We start from the raw sequence: 16,628 nt of genomic DNA on the forward strand, positions 1-16,628 counted from the left end.
ACTTGTAGCAAAGGGGGATGTGTTGATGTTTGTGCTTTGATCTTCATAGGCAGGTGATGCGACTGATGGGATGTCGAGAATCTTCGAGAATCTGGCATGTCGTAGCATGCTGGAGTATTTATGGGAAATAGATATTTTTTTGCTTTCTTTTTGTCTTTCGAGAATCTGGCATGTCGTAGCATGCTGGAGTATTTATGGGAAATAGATATTTTTTTGCTTTCTTTTTGTCTTGCTTAGGTCTGTATGCATCTTTCCCTCTGCTGTCCGTATGTGCAGAGATCGCCTCACTACAGCCCGTCCTGATGCACAACAGCTTCCTGGAGGAGTTGGTCTTCTGGATGGTCAAGTTTGAGTTCCCTCAGAAGCTAGTCTGCTTCCTGCTCAACATGCTACCTGACATAAACTATAAGGTGTGTTGCCCATCCCTTTCCGTCTCCTTTGTTTCGGTGAGAGTAATAGAGAAAGAGTAGCGCTTGTCTGTGATAGGGTGTTTGGCACACTGCAGTTGCTGTGAGTCAGGCTGCAATTGGGGCCAGTTGGTTGGGCACCGTTTTGTACAAAACGAAGAACGACTGCAAAATGGCGCAGCACATACACCCTACACAGAGCGCAAACCAACAACTGTTGTTAGGTTGCACCCTGTTGAGTGTGCGTTTCATCCCGTTTCGAAACCTTCCTTCGTTTTGCGCATTTATGCACTCTTCTCTCGCATTCCTGTGATTGTTCATAAACGATGTGGTTGCGTACTACAGATGTGCAGTCGGTAGTCGTTACATGTGTTCGCCAACAAAATAGGTTGGATTGTTATGCAGATAGTTATCAAAAAATCAAAATTGACCCTTCACATTGTCAAGGTAGTCTGAAAAACACTGCCAATCTGTCATGACAACTAATAGCCAGTAAAAGAAAAAAGGCTAAAAATTGTGTTGTCTAAGAAAACTTGAGCAAAAAAGGTTGAGCAAATAAAAGCCAAAAACACTCAGCCTTATTCACATGTTTTTCTGTTTCTTGTCGTAATATACACTAAAATGCTCTAACCACTACTGCTTTGTCAATGGGTAGTCAACAGCCTGTCGCTGTGCTGTTTGTGTATTCCCATCTCATCTTTAGTTCCTGTGGTGTTTCTATAACCCCTTTAGGCACCATTTAGTTCTGTCCATTAAAAAAATGTTTCACCTACTTTTTTGTATCTTCATAATAGTGAATTGCATACAGCTGCAGAGTGGATTGAGAAGCTCCAATTACATATTCAGTTATATTTTGTAATGTTTACACAATGTGGAGTCCGTGCAAGAGCTCTCTACAGAGACATCAGATATGGAAATATCAACTATTTCTTGTCTAGCATAGTTTAAAAGCACTTATCCAACCAATTGAAGAACATGTATGATGAAAAAAAAAATCTTGAAAAAAATTGTCAGTTTTACCCAAAAGCAAAAGCATCGAAAATGATTGCATGGTTTAGCAATGCGCTAATAATGCCTCAGAAAGCTGGAGATGAGGAGCATGCCAGCAGCTTTGCAAGTGTCACGCCTCGAGACCTGAAGCAAAGCTGTTAGCGTTTGTCAGCATCTAAAGAAAGGATTATGTAAACTTAGCGTGACGGTCACCACGATGTAATATGCCTTAGGACAGAGAGCTGAAGATGACATAGAGGTAATGAATGAAACTGTAACTAGAATGGCTTCAGAAGCAGCAATTGTAGGAGGTAAGGTGCCATAGCAACCAGTCAGTAAGCTCTCCCAAGTATTGAAATACCTAATAAAGAAACAACAAAGCATGGAAGTGTCGAACTCAAAAGATCACATAGAATTTGTGGAACTGTCAAGACTGATCAACAAGGAGAAAATAAGGGATATTTAAAATTATAATGTAAGAAACATTGAGGAAGCAGTAAAATATGCACGCAGCATGAAATCAGTGAGAAGAAAACTTGGCATAGGGCAAGACAAGATGTATGCACTGAAAGATATGCAGGGTAATATCATCAGCAGTTTCAAAGAGTAAAAGCAGCGGAAGAATTCTATATTGACCTGTAAGCACCTAGAGCAGCCATGATACGTATCTCCATCTGAAGTAGTAATGAGCAGGCTACAGAGACTCCTTCTGTAACTAGCAATGAAATTAGAAGGGCCCTGCAAGACATGAAACGGGGAAAAGTGGTAGGAGAAGATAGAATAAGTCGATTTGATCAAAGATGGAGGAGACATCATGCCTGAGAAGCTGGTGGCCCTTTATACGAACTGTCTCACGACTTCAAAGGTCCCAGAGAACTGCAAGAATGCCAACAATATATTAATCAACAAAAAGGGAGAGGTTAAAGAATTCAACAATTATAAGCCCATTACATTACTGCAAGTATTGTATAAAATATTCACCAAGATAATTTCCAATAGAAAAAGGACAACACTTGAATTCAGTCAAACAAGAAAACAGGCTGGCTTCAGGAAGGGATACTCTACAATGGATCACATCCATATTGTCAATCAGGTAATCGAGAAATCTGCAGAGTACAATCAGCCTCTCTATATAGCTTTCATAGATTACGAAAAGGCTTCAGTAAAGACACCTTCAGACACACCTTCAGAAAAGGATTGAGTAAAGATACCAGCAGTCGTAGAGGCATTAGATACAGGAGGCTTACTTAAAAGGACACTAAAGAGAAAAATGATTCCTTCTGCATCAGTAAATTACCTTTCTATGACACCAAAAACACCACTCTTACCACGATAAGATGTTGGTAATCCAGAAAAAGCACAAGAACAAAAAATGGGTGGCGACGCCTCCTTGAAGTTTCCTCACCTGGTCCCTGTGATGTCATGGATTTTGCTGGCATCCTCTAGGGCCTACTTAATTATGTAGCAGTACAGATTGACTACACAAGTTTCGGGAACCTTTACTCGGCTAGCCAACACGGCCCAAATGCAAAAACATACTTTGGAATCCTTCATGTCACACGACGTACCGGTGTCGGGGTTTCGGAGCGAAATTCAAATAGTACTCATACTTTCACCTTCACTTTTTCATAATAATCAAGCTATTATTTTGAAATGACTGCCTGCAGGGTTCTCAAACAATGCTTTGTTAGTCTCAACTGATTTATTGTTTCACTTTAGTGCCCCTTTAAATATCTTAGAAAATATCTACAGAGATTGCACAGCTACCTTCATTCTCCACAAGCAGAAAGATACCTATAAAGAAAGGGGTCAAGCAAGGAGACACAATCTCTCCAATGCTATTCCTGCATGCTTGTATTCAAGCTATTAAACTGGGAAAGCTTAGGAGTGAGGATCAACAGCGAATATCTCAACAACCTTTGGTTTGCAGGTGACACTGTCCTGTTCAGCAACACTAGGGACGAATTACAATAAATGATGAGGACCTTAACAGAGAGAGTGTAAGAGTGGGGTTGAAGATTAATATGTGGAAGACAAAGATAATGGTCAGTAGCCTGGCAAGGGAACAGGAGTTCAGGATCACCAGTCAGCCTCTAGACTCGGTGAAGGACTATGTTTATCGTGGTCAATTACTCGCAGGGGACCCTGATTATGTGAAGGAAATTTACAGAAGAATAAAAATGGGTTGGAGAGCATATGGCAGACATCATCAGATCCTGACTGGAAGCTTGCCATTATCAATGAAAAGAGAGGTGTATAATCAATGAATTCTACGAGTGCTAACATATGGGGCAGAAACATGGAGACTGATAAAGAAGCTCGAGATCAAGTTAAGGTCTGCGCAAAGAGTAATGGAATGAAGAATGTTAGACGTAACGTTAGGAGACAGAAAGAGAGTTGTTTGGATCAGAGAACAAACAGGGATAGCCGACATTCCAACTGACATTAAGAGAAAAAAATGGAGCTGGGCAGGTCATATAACCGTAGAGGTTAGATGACTGGTGGACCATGAGGGTTACAGAATGTGTGCCAAGAGAAGGGAAGCGCAGTCGAGGACGGCAAAAGGCTAGGCGGGGTGATGAAATTAAGAAATTCACGGGTGCTAGTTGGAATCGGTTGGTGCAGCACAGCGTTAATTGGAGATCGCAGGAAGAGGCCAGCGTCCTGCAGTGTGCATAAAATAGCCAGCTGCTGCTGCTAATGATGAATATGCACACAATGCTCATGCTCATGGAAAGCCTTACGAGTTGGCGCAGTGTGTCACAAGATGGCGCCAGCTGCTTCGCGTCCATCACTGGTGATCGTCCAGGAAAAAAAAAAGCGAGAAGCAAACCATCCCTGCGCTCCCTTTCTTCAATCTCCCTCTCTTCCTCATGGAGTGTGGAAATGCGCCATAGAAGCAGTGGTAGGTGCCCCGACAAAGCGCAAAGCTGTGTTGCTTAAGACGAAGCTGCAAATTTTACAAGACTCAAAGTACCAGCTTGCACAGTCAATGATATTGTTACGCCCACGAAAGGGGTTTATTGACAAGTCAGATACAGTTAGATGCAATGGCTTTGATCAGCTGAGTGCCTATTGAGATTCAGCCAGCCTGCCTGCATCATCTTCCTCCTTCACCTGTCTTGGATGCCCCATATACTGGTGAGGCGTGAACTCACTACGCATGCAAGAGTGTCACAATATCGACGATTCTAAAAACCGCGAGCGTCACGATCATGAAAGCTAGAACCAGTGACCCTGCTGATGAATGGTAACGGCGCGCTTTTTGCGCCCGGCTGAAATTCTCATGTATGAAACCAACACGATGGCAGCCGCTGACATTACTGAATTCTGGGAGCATGTTGCTACTGGCAATAAAATGGGTGGTGCTTCGATGGAGGAGTTTCCGAGTGCAGATAGTACTGCCTCGGTCTGCGAAAAATCTCCGATGGGGCGATCGTTGTTGCGACAGGCAGTGGCAAATTTGGTTTCGGAGTTATGAAAGTATGTCTGGCAGCTTTGTTTTTCTTTTTTGACGGCAGTCCAGATATAGTGATGATCAGTTATAAAGATCAGATTTTTCATTCCTGATACCGTTATTAGTGGACTGCACTGTAAAACACGTTGGCGGGCTTGTTGGTTGGAATCCATGACAGAATGTGCAAGTGCGACTGAATGAGGATGTGGAAAGAAACAGACACACAGAGACAGTGCTACTTTCAATTATAGATTTTTATTTTCGTGCGAACCGATAAATATATAGTACTGACCTAGCGGCAACCAAACAGAGGAAAAAAAATTCAGTGGAACATATTGCAGAACTATACACGTGTGTAAGGCGTGATCAAAACGTACACTGTAATAGTTACAGCAATAAACCAAGGAATTCAATATCTTTTTCTGATAGCAACACTGAAGGCTTGCTTACACACCTTCAGTCTAATTTTGCAATATTATACGCCTCCACAATTCCTCTTGTCATCCTGCTGTGAGCCTTCTACAAATTTGAAGTATTTTCAAATATAGGTTTTCAGCCACACTCTCGGCAGTGAATGCCTAAATGGCCTGAAATTAATTTAGTGACGTTATATAGATGCTCTTTGGTTTCTGATTGATGCATCTGCCAGTTTGACCAATATAGGTTCTTTTACAAGAAAGGGGAACGGCATAGACAATTTTGCAAATACAGGTTACGAAATCTTTGCGATGTTGAGTTGACCTCTTTGCATAGCTTCTGCAGACGTTCAGGGGCAGGAAAAACCAGATGCAGCCCCAACTTTCCCGCTATTCTTCTCAGATTAAGCATAATACAATGAATGTATGGCACTACAGAAACTTTCTTTGCTCAAGCATTGCTACTGCTTCCCCTTAATGAGTTTTTACAGAGGTGAGCAGACACGACGGGCAACCAGAATATTCCAGGCGATTGGCCTTATTCCTGAAACTGGTTTCCACTTTGTGGTCATATGACTTCATGAGAGAGTTATTGAAACTAGATGTTACTACAGTGAAACCTCGTTAAACCGTGGTTGGCCGGAGCTCGGAAAAACTATGTACTAAATGGTAGTACTGCTTAACCGAAATAGCATGAGATCGCCCACTTACCTGGCAAAAACGGAAGAGAGAGTGTGATGAAATGGGAAAAAACATGCAGTATTTATTTACTTTGCGTGACAAAAGTGTTATTTTTGTTTGATGCCGTGGCGGCCTAGCAGCGACGACAGTGGCCTCAAACTTACTGAAGCTGCGAGCCAGCTTTTGAAGCAGCCCCCTCTTCTCAGCAAACTCTCACATTGCAGATTCCTCGTTAGTGTTGCATATTCTCCGTGCACGGGCGCGGTAGCGTTGTAGAAGTCACGGGGCAACTTTTTATAGCGCGGTGCTGTTCTCGCTGCGAGGATTGCATTCATGAGGCTGACGTAATGCACAGCTTTTGCCACTGTCGGGCCTGAATTGCCCATGTTGTCGCTTTTCATGTCATCGTTATCACTATCGCTAGGTGACACTTCAGCAAAACAGAGGCAACGATGGCAAAAAGTTGAACCTCACAGCCGACATCTCTTTGTGGTCGCAGCAGCGCTGCCGAGCAACTTCACATTCCAAATGCCACACACCGTAGTCAACAGTAGACCCATGTCGCATGCCAGCACCGACTTCTTCGGGTCACGTTCGACAGCTCGAACGATGTCTAATTTTTCTTCTATGCTGAGCACCCAGTGTCTTTTTTATCCGAGCTTCGGCATGATGCGAGTCCTCGCTTACACGATGTCACAATGCTCTCTGGGACGGCGCTGAAATGATGTTGATGTTGATGTGGCTTCACGCGCAAACGCACAGGGCGCTTGGAGGCCGTTGTTCAGATCTCTGAGGCTTGTTCAGGGTGTCTACAAACCGGGAAAACCATGAATTCTCAGGGATTTTGAATAGTCAGGAAAAACTCGGGGAGAAACTCTGGGAATTTGTGCCTCTATAAGGGAAAATTAGCTGTAATTTTATTGAAAGGGTCGAAAGTCGCGGTAATGCTGGCTCGAGTAACAGACAGGAATCGTAATGAATCGTCTTTGACGCCCTGTCGTGAGCTGGAAGAGTTGCCAATGTACAGTCAATGATCGACTTTCCAGATGACCGATAATTTGGACAGATTCACGGCACCACCACGCACCCCATAGAGTCAATGTATCAGAAGGTCTGAAATTTCGGACGCAAGAACCCTTCGGCGTCCGATTTTCCGGCACTTCTTGCCGTGACCGCAGGTCCGAAGTGGAAATAATCAAAGCCACCACCATGCATGTGCATGTGCATGTGCATGTGCTTTCAGTTTTGATTACCTCGCCGCCTCGAACCGGCGCTCGCATGCAGATCTGCTGGTAGCCGTAGCCACCACTGTGGTGACGCTAGACCTAGCTGCTTTGACGTTCATTGTTAAGCTTCTTGCCATTGGGTGCCGTGTTTTCAATTGAAAGAATTCGCTGCTGTCAGCAATGGCACCGACTCTGCCTGTGTGGACCTCATGATTGGCTTAGAAGCTTGGAAAGCACGGTGCGTTGCATAATGCTGGTTCCCGAAAGTCAGCTTCACCTCTCTACGTAAATGTCATTGTGGTGAAGCATACGCAAAAGTATTGCATTGAAGCATAACGAGCGTGGGAAGGGGCCAATGCCATGAGACACAGTATGTATTCCTTAATTATACATGCGTGCACCCGGTGCCTCCTGTCACTGTACGAGCACTGATATGCCTAATACGTGTACCAACAGGCCTGCAGAGTGTTTTTGAATGTGTCTGGAGCGGTTTGAGCCCTTGAGTGCAGTAAATGACGTGCATTAATTTTTTCCAACTGGCCGATTTTTCGGACGTTTTTGCGGCCCCTAGGGAGTTCGAAAAATCAGGCGTGGACTGTGCAACTGACCAAGAAGATGCTTCAAATGGTCCGTGGGGCGAACGAGTGGTGGAAGGAGGGCAAGAACAAAAAGGACCTACGCATTAAAGAATGAATGGGAAAGGAAGCGTGCTGCCGCTGTTTTGAAGGAGCTTGAGCTCAAAAATCAGTGTTGGCTGATGTCGAGTCAGGTGTCTTCCCTTATCCAAACCAAAATAAACTCTTTAAAGCAGTGAAACACAACGCTGAGTTGTAGTGCACGGGCTGAGCAAATGTCAGACAGTTGAGGTTGACTTACGAGCTGTTGAGAGAGAATCTCAAATGTGACAAAGTTCGGGCCTCATACCACTGAGCTTCGTATGAGTTGATAGAAATAGCTCAGATTCGAAAATATTTGCGTCTGCATGCATCTCCTTTTTATTTGTATTTGAGAATGTCCGACTCGATTTGCTATTTTTTCGAAGACATTTTATTTGCTGTGCATTTTAATAACCCCTCCCTCCTATTCTGTTTTTGAATAACATAAGCACTACTCCTTAGCATTCAAACTGGATTAAGTCGTTTTTTTATTTGTTTTTCATATGCTTACTAGAGAGTGACAGCATTGGGCTACATAGTTTCAACCTGTCTTGACATAAAACATAGTTCTGCGTCACTCAGGGAATTTTGCAAAGGCATTCAGGGAAAGCCTGGAAAACTCGTGGAATTTGGAAATGTCAACTTGGTAGACACACTGCTTGTTCTTCTGCTGGGCCGCCCGATGGAGACGAAGCATTGCCATGTTTGCGCGACTAAAAGTGGAAACACTACCTGTTAACCAATACGTACACAATAAGCTGGTATGGTTTATGCAGGTACAAAACACATTATGTTCAATGGCTGCTGAGTTGGGGATTTGACTTTACTACTTTTAAAATGAAACTACTGTTTAGGTGGGTACGGTTTAATGAGGCTTTACTGTATTGTACATTTAACGAGGTTTGAATGAGCAGAAGGAAATGGTGGGACTGGCTTATTGCCTTTAGGCTGATAACACCAGCAGACCTTTTATGGCTGGCAGATGCATCGATCAGAGACTAAAGGAGCATTATTATAAGGTCACTAAATTAATGTCGGGCCATTTGGAAATTCGTTGTGGAGATTGTGGCTGCAAACTCATACTTGAAAATACTTCAAATTTGTATAAGGCTCATAGCAGGATTACAAGAAAAATCGTGGAGGCCTATGAAGTCGTAAAATTAGATGGAAGGTGCATAAGCAAGCCTTCAGTGTCGCCATCAGAATAAGAGATCGAATTCTTTGGCTTATCGCTGTAACCATTGCAGTGTATGTTACTCATGTCTCACACACGTGTGCAGTTCTGCGATGTGTACCACTGAATGTTCTTTTTTCTCTGTTTTGTTTCTGCTCGTTCGGTACTATACGTTTATCGGTTTGTGCGAAAATAAAGATCTATAGTTGAAAGTAGCGCTGTCTGTGCGTGTCTGTTTTTTTCTATATCCGTGTTCAGTCGTGCTTACACATTCTATCATTGATGCTAACACATTTCTCTCGAGCTTACCATTAAATTGCCATTGAAGTTTTTACATTATTGCTTGTGCTTTCGATGTACACTTGTGCATACAGTGCTTCAAGGGTATATTAGTCACGGTCAAAGACCGTGCCTTTTACTAGCCAGCCTCGCTTCTCACCTGAGTAAATCTCTTTTCCTTCTCCTCTACAACCACCCTGCAGGAGGCATTCACGCAGACCTTCGTCCAGCACTACAGCCGCATCAGCCACATGCTGACACAGTCAACCGACTCGGAGACCCTGTCCAACCGGGTGGTGCATGTGAGCGTGCAGCTGTTCTCCAACGAGGCGCTGTCGCTGCGCATGACGCGCCGGGCGCACCTGCTGCACATCATGGTGATCAGCTTGCGCGCCATGATGTCCCTCATCCTGCAGCCCAGCACCCTGCAGGAGGGCGAGCGCAACTTCCACTACGTCGTCAACTGTGGACACCGCATTGCCAAGGACCACTGCTACTGGCCGCTGGTGAGCGACCTCAACAACATCCTCACCCACCGGCCGGTCGCCATGGAGTTCCTGGCTGACACCCGCCTCCTGGACATGTGGTTCTCTCTGCTCTCCATGTTTCAAGGCAGGTTGTTTTTAACCCTGTGTGTGCCAGTGCTGCCAACAGGTGACTAACCACCAAAAAAATAATTTTTCTTTTTGCTGAGTTTCTGTTTACAGTACATAGTTTCTAGACAAATTTCTTTGGGCAACACTAAATGATAGGTAGCGCGCATCATTTGTTGTATTGGAGCAGGAAGAGTGGATGAGCAAGAAGTTTGGAGCATGACTTGTGTTCTTTTGATGACATGGTTAGAGGACGAAGACCGATGCAATATCCTAGGCTGCAGTGGTATCATAGAGCTGATGTAGAGGAAATCCAGTGTGCATCTCTGCTTCACATCCGATGCATTCTGTCCACACGCTTTATGTTGGCTAGGCCTCCATTAGCCTTACTTCCTTAATTGCCTTGAGGTATGGGTGTGCGAATACCGAAGAGCAAATTTTGAATCGAATATCTAATTGAATCAAGGAAAAAAAAAACAAATATTGAATCAAATATCATAAAATTTAACACAAACTTTTAGGCTTCCAAATTCTGTGCAAGAAACTGCTGCAGGTGCTCAGGACGCTGATCACAGTATTTTACGAGAAAGTATTGCTTTCAAGTTTTCTTGCAGAAAACAGGAGGCAGGTTTATTTCTATCATTATGGCAGGTGGTTTCTGTGGGTTATCGTCAGCTCATTAAAAGCAACCTGTGCGACAGGCAAAATCAAGGAATGCACATCACATCACTCTGCAACGCTCCCGTGGGGTCATTGATGGCAGGCCCATGACAAGTTCATGTGACGAGGGCCGAGATCACGCCTGCAGGTTAGATCAATGGCGAATCGGTGTTCAGGTCCGCGGTCGACCATCTGGCAACTACCACAAGCATGCATGCCAAGTTCATCTGTGTGTTGCCATGTGGTAGAAAGCTCAACTGCACGAATATGCATGCTTGAACTCTGAACTCATGTATGAGATGCAGTAGCGTACCTTCCAGTGGCTAATTGGCCCGATGTTTGCACCTGCTTTCGTGATTTCCACATGCTCTGTTTTTTTTCTGTCGCCTCTGTTTGCGTAGCGTTAATCGTTTCGACTAGTTCGATTGACCTGGTCAAACCTTGTACTGATAAAGATTGCACGCCGTGGGAATGCTGTTTATGTCAAGGCACTGGCCACGGCCAGGTCATTCACCGACAGTACTGATATTCAAAAGATAGAATATTTGAGAAATTGAATATTAGATTTTTGATTCATGAATCAAATTATTTGAATGCTCACTATTCTATTTGAAATTGAATATTCGAGTTTTCGCATACCCCTACTTTAACCCTTTGAGGGTCGATTTATTTTGAAAAAGCTTTCCCAGGTGGTCAAATTACGTTATTGCGGTTCTTGAATGTACAAGATGTATAAAGTCGGGAATATATAATAAAAAAAAATTAGGAACAGTATTTTGGTGTCGGTATCACTCAGAACTGCAAAATGTTCAATAGTATTTTAGAGCGTGGTACTCCTTGAAACACGGGTCTCCGCACAGCGCCTTATCGCAGTCTGCACTCCTAAAATGCGTGTATGTTCTTCTCTTGGAGCGACGAGTTGTGTTGGCGCACACGACATCTTCTCTGCGTGCGGCTGCCTTGGGCAGAGGTCTGAGGCACCCTCTCGTGTAAGCGGGTTGCCACAGAGAGCGAGAATACCTTGTGAGCAGCGGTGATAAATAAACAAGCTAAGAGCAGCGCCAATCAAGATAGAAATCAGCTTCCACCGTGCCTGCGATAGCGTGCCGATAAAGAGAAAAATCATGTTTTGCGCACCTCAGTTGCGATCATGCGGAGGAACCGAAACCGTGAAAGCGCATTGCCACTGAGAGCGAGAACACCTCGCGAGCGGCGGTTATAAACAAGCTGAGAGCAGCACAAATCAAGATAGAAATAAACTTCCACTGCCTCTGCAAGAGATTGCCGACAAAGAGAAAAATGACGTTTCCTAAGCCTCCGTTGCGATCACGCTGTGAAACCGAAACCGCAAAAGGGGTGTTGCTGCAGTCTGTGCGACGCGCTGAAGCTAGAAATCGGTTCTGTTTATCTCCCCAAGAAGGTAGCACAAATTTCAAATGCTTCTTGTAAGTCCTAAGAGGTGACAGCACCTCCCAGTGAGCACGCATCGTCATTATGGCGTGAAATTTCAAACGGAGGGTTGAAACCGTACCCGTACAGCAAAGACCTTGTGGGACAGAAAACCGCCGCCGTACATGTACGGCAAAAACCTTCAAAGGGTTAAAGGAGTGATCATTGAACCCCTAGAAATGTGGTCTATTCCAAGCCACTGCAGCCACATTCCGAGGAAGGTGGGATATGGAAAGACAGGAAGCACCAAGAGGTTTGGGGATGCTAAACAATTCCAGTGAAAATGGTTCTGGAATACTCTGCTGCGCTCCTTATGGTCTAGGTATAGTTTTGGGATGTGATGACATTTAATTTGCGCTTTGTTTTGCCTTCCTCTGCAGCACAAGTGAAGCTGCATGTAGCAAAGTTAAGCTAGCTCTCCTGCGACTCGGCTTGCTAATATAAATTGTATGTGCAGTAGCTCCTAAAGCAGCAGATATGTATGCAGCTTCACTGGTGTGAGACAGGAAGCAGCGATGTGGCTGCTGAGAGTTGACATCATGTTCACCTTTCAAGAACTGGCACGTGTGATTTGCACTTTGGCCTAACGTGAAAGATGACTTGTACTGTGACTACGCAGACGTGCAGCATCAGAAAGCAAACTAAAGAATTAAGATAGGTTCTACGATGAAGTCGGTAGTTCCATTGCACCAAGTTTAGGAGTTGCTGCTAGCTAATTCTAGCTTTTTGTTCCTGCTTTATTGATGACAACAATAAAGAGCACCACTTATCCACCACGGTGCCTCAGTGGCTGTAGTGTTCTGCTATGGAGTGAAAGGTCACGGGTTCAATTCATGGCTGCAGTGGCCATATTCTGATGGCGTCGGAATGCAAAAAAAAAAAAAAACTCACTTACCTGAATTTACGTGCACATCAAGGAACCCCAGGTTGTCGAAATTAATCACGCGCTTTCTACTACAGTGTTCCTCATAGCTTGCAAGTTGCTTTAGGATGTTCAACCGCATAATTTAAGTAGATTTTTGGAATTGAACTCTTAGACTGTGGGCCTGGTGTTCTATTGTTGCACAATCATACTTGAAAGCCCACTTACAGCAAATTGTGTTCTATCGGTGCAAGGACAACTGGCAGGGATTGTAATTGTTGGTGCCCATTTCCTAGCGTGACTCATGGAGGTCACTAATACCTGCTTGCATGTGTGCATGATGCAATCGAAGCCACTGTGGCCAGCTGTTGTGTGTTACCTCAACTGTAGCTGATGGCACGCTGCCTTGCCTTACTTTGTTCTGTCTCCACGCTTTGTGGAACAGGCATGAACGTCAACCAGCGAGAGCTGACCCAGCACGTGGAGTTCGAGCCCAACACGTACTATGCAGCCTTCTCAGCCGAGTTGGAGGCTTCAGCAACGCCACTCTGGGCGCTTATCTCTCACCTAAAAAATGAGGTGGGTGTTATTTCTCTACATTTTAAACCTAACATGTTTAATGTTTGTTCATTACAATCATAACTTTGCATATTTGGCACTATGTATTTGACTTTTTCACCCTAAAGGGACACTTAAGAGAAAAATGATATCTTCTGCATGAGTAAATTACCATTCTACAACACCAAAAACACCACTCTTCTAGGGCCTACTTATAATCTTTTAGGGCCTATTTAATTATATAATGGCACAGATTGGCTACATTGTGTTCTAAAAGAACCAAATATTAAACATGGCATGTTTCGGGAACCTTTACTCGGGCAAGGCGGCCCAAATGCAAGCATATTTTGGAATCCCTGACGTCACACTGACGTACTGACGTCGGGGTTTTGGCACGAAATTCAAATACTGCTACTTCGACCCTCATTTTTTCATCTAATAATCAAACTATTACTCTGAAATGACTGCCTGCAAGGTTCTCAAACAGTGCTTTATTAGTCTAAACTGATTTATCATTTCGCTTTAGTATCCCCCCTTTAAACACTTAATTAACTGAAACATCAGATAATTCAGACTAATTATGCATGTCCTGCCAGGATTCAATAGAGGGATTTCAAAATGAGTTGCAATAAGCCACCGCTGCCACAAAGCATGCTGGTAAATAGTAGTTCTTATTGGACTGAAGGACAACTATGGTAAAGGATGTCTTATGTTTGTACCATGACAAATCCTCTCAGCTCTCGAGACCAAACAACAGGGAGATGAGATTAAAGGATTTTGCAGTAGTAGAGTGGCAGTTGAAAAGGCATCTCCTTCAATTTGTCCTTAAGCTTCACTGGAAAAATCCACAATAGTATTGTCCGTGACATTATTTTCAATTTTCAATGGGAAAGCAGTGAGGTCTAGTACTGTCATAACGGTGCTGGCAGGGCTGCTGCACATGCATGTGTGTAGTGAGATCGGCCTATCGAAAGCCCCAAAGCACAATTCTTGTCTGGTGCCTTGTCTATGAAACGAGGGTTGCTTTTATGGGATGATATGGTTAGCGATCTGTTCTCGCAGTCATCAGCACTTAAATGTCTCGACTTGGGTTGTGGCTGCTGTCCTTTTTATGAGCCGAGAAATGCTGCAATGCTGATGGTTGGTTGCATCCTTTTTCTGCAGGAAACTTTGCCCCTGTCTAAGAACGTCCTTGAGAGGTGCCTCACAGCACTGGAGGATTTCTTTGACAGCATTGGCTTCAAGAAGGATGATACAGTAAGTTTCTGAGGGGTGGCTGGGGCTTTTGGTAATGATGATTCTGTCTTTTCACGGTGGCGTAGGCTGGGCCTACAGGAATTCCAAAGCTTTGCTCACGCTGTGATCTGATCTTTTCTTTTTTTTTGGCAGAGCTACACTTCTAATTCTTGAGAGTGCCTTCCATTAATAAACGCAGCCATAAGTGTCCATCCTCTCAAGGTGCAGGATGTGCATTCAGTTTTTATGAGTGAAATTCTCACAGCCATGAAATGTCACAGCTGTGACAGTGGATAGTTGTTCGTTCTTTGTTGTTGCACTCCTACATCATCACCCTTTACGTTCGTTATCGAAAATTTTTCGCTGACAGGTTTCGCGTGACAGGCCTTGAGATATTTAACCCGGGCACCATCTTGGGACTGCCCTGGTCACTTTCTCTTTTTCTACTAGTGTGCGATCTCTTCTTTTTATCTCTTGTATTTCATCAAATTGCGTTTCATGAATGACACCATTTCATTATTTTTCCTTCAGCCCAACCCGTACCAGGTGTCATTCCACTTGCCTCTGCACCGGTACTATGCGGTGTTCTTGTGCCAGGCAGTGACGAGGCAAGGGGCCACGCTGGTGGAGCTGCTGCCAGACACTGATATCCTGATGACCCTAATGGCACACCCTCTACAAGCCATGGTGCGCTTTCGGTATTTCCATGCTTCCGCCCCTTGTCCGTAGTTTGTGACTCCTCCTTCACCTGAAGCCAGTGGGAGTGTGCTTGTAATGAAACCTTTCATATGACCAAGTGTCAACATGTGAGAAGAAGGAAACCGAGGGGCTTGATTTTTTTCTTTCTTTAGTGACTGCCATATGAAGCCAACAGTCTATGTAGCCAGGGATAATGTAGGATGAAGCACCTGCGTTTTCTTTTTCATTTGGAATGTTGGCATAATAAAGAACAAGGGAAATGAAGTGGAAACAAAAAGAAAAAGGAATTTGGTAGAGATAGCATATTGTCAGGCTGTCCAGTACATCCCATAAAGCAGAAAGTCGTGTGGGCGAGGAAAGTGGAAAGGATTTGCATCTTCATCTAAATGCATCTTTCCATCTACCGTAGTTACTCTAATGTAATGTGACTGCGATTGTAACACAAGGGTCTACTTTCCAGTCCCGCGAAACAAAAAAAGACTAAAACTGCGAAAGTAATGCGGGATGAGCGGGTAAAGAAATTTTACCTTAATTCCAGGAATCACTGTTCAGAACTTACTTCTCCACATTCATCATCATAATCTGAGGTGAAGACAGAGCTTGGGTGTTTTCTAAGGCGAGCACTTTTTGGGTGTAGTAGTTTCACTTTCGCGATATATTGCCCAACTCATCATCGAACGGGTCACCCGACAAGTGTTTCTGGTGCCTTGCCAAGCTCCCTATCTCTACACAATGCCAAGAGCGCTTTCGGTCATATACTTCAAGGGGTTCAGCACCGGCATTAGCCGAGCCTCACAAAAGTGAAACTATTTTCGAAAGTGATAACCTGAGATCAAGTCATCTTCCATGCCATTGAGCTCATTTGAAATTAGGCACTTCTTCAAAGACCACACAACCATTTTATTTGGGGAAAATACCAGGCCACTACGAGGTCCAGATCCCTTCTTACCGGCCTTGCACTTAAAGACGGTTTCCGGCTGGTACCGCTATCTGCAAATCATCATCTTGTGGACGCTGCGCCATGGAGTCGCAGCGGAGTTTGCCAGCTCGTCAGGCAATTTATTTATTTATTTATTTACAAAATACTGCAGACCGGATCGGTCCAAGCAGGAGAGGGTACATACATTTGTTAGTAAGCACTATGCCTTAGGATCAGCAACAATGGGGATTTACACAAAAAATATAAGAACAAAACTAAACAGGGTTACAAAGCAAATACAATTTGTGAGAGTGCGTGCCCCAAACACAGGTACATAGACAAAAAAGCACACTACGCACAGTTAAT

At 44.0% G+C, this 16,628-nt stretch overlaps 1 protein-coding gene across 2 annotated transcripts in view; it reads left to right on the forward strand.

Moving 5' to 3' along the window:
* The window catches only part of Ubr3 (Ubr3 ubiquitin ligase), a 170,354-nt gene that overhangs the window by 33,214 nt on the left and 120,512 nt on the right, over window positions 1-16,628 (forward strand). For both annotated transcript variants that reach the window (XM_070532285.1, XM_070532286.1), the window contains exons 6-10: window positions 277-410; window positions 9,490-9,898; window positions 13,296-13,429; window positions 14,573-14,665; window positions 15,176-15,331. In XM_070532285.1, coding sequence (XP_070388386.1) covers window positions 277-410; window positions 9,490-9,898; window positions 13,296-13,429; window positions 14,573-14,665; window positions 15,176-15,331 — 926 coding nt within the window. The remainder of the gene's footprint in view (window positions 1-276; window positions 411-9,489; window positions 9,899-13,295; window positions 13,430-14,572; window positions 14,666-15,175; window positions 15,332-16,628) is intronic.

The sequence above is a fragment of the Dermacentor albipictus genome, chromosome 1 (genome assembly GCF_038994185.2).
Source record: "Dermacentor albipictus isolate Rhodes 1998 colony chromosome 1, USDA_Dalb.pri_finalv2, whole genome shotgun sequence".
Lineage (NCBI taxonomy): Eukaryota > Metazoa > Arthropoda > Arachnida > Ixodida > Ixodidae > Dermacentor > Dermacentor albipictus.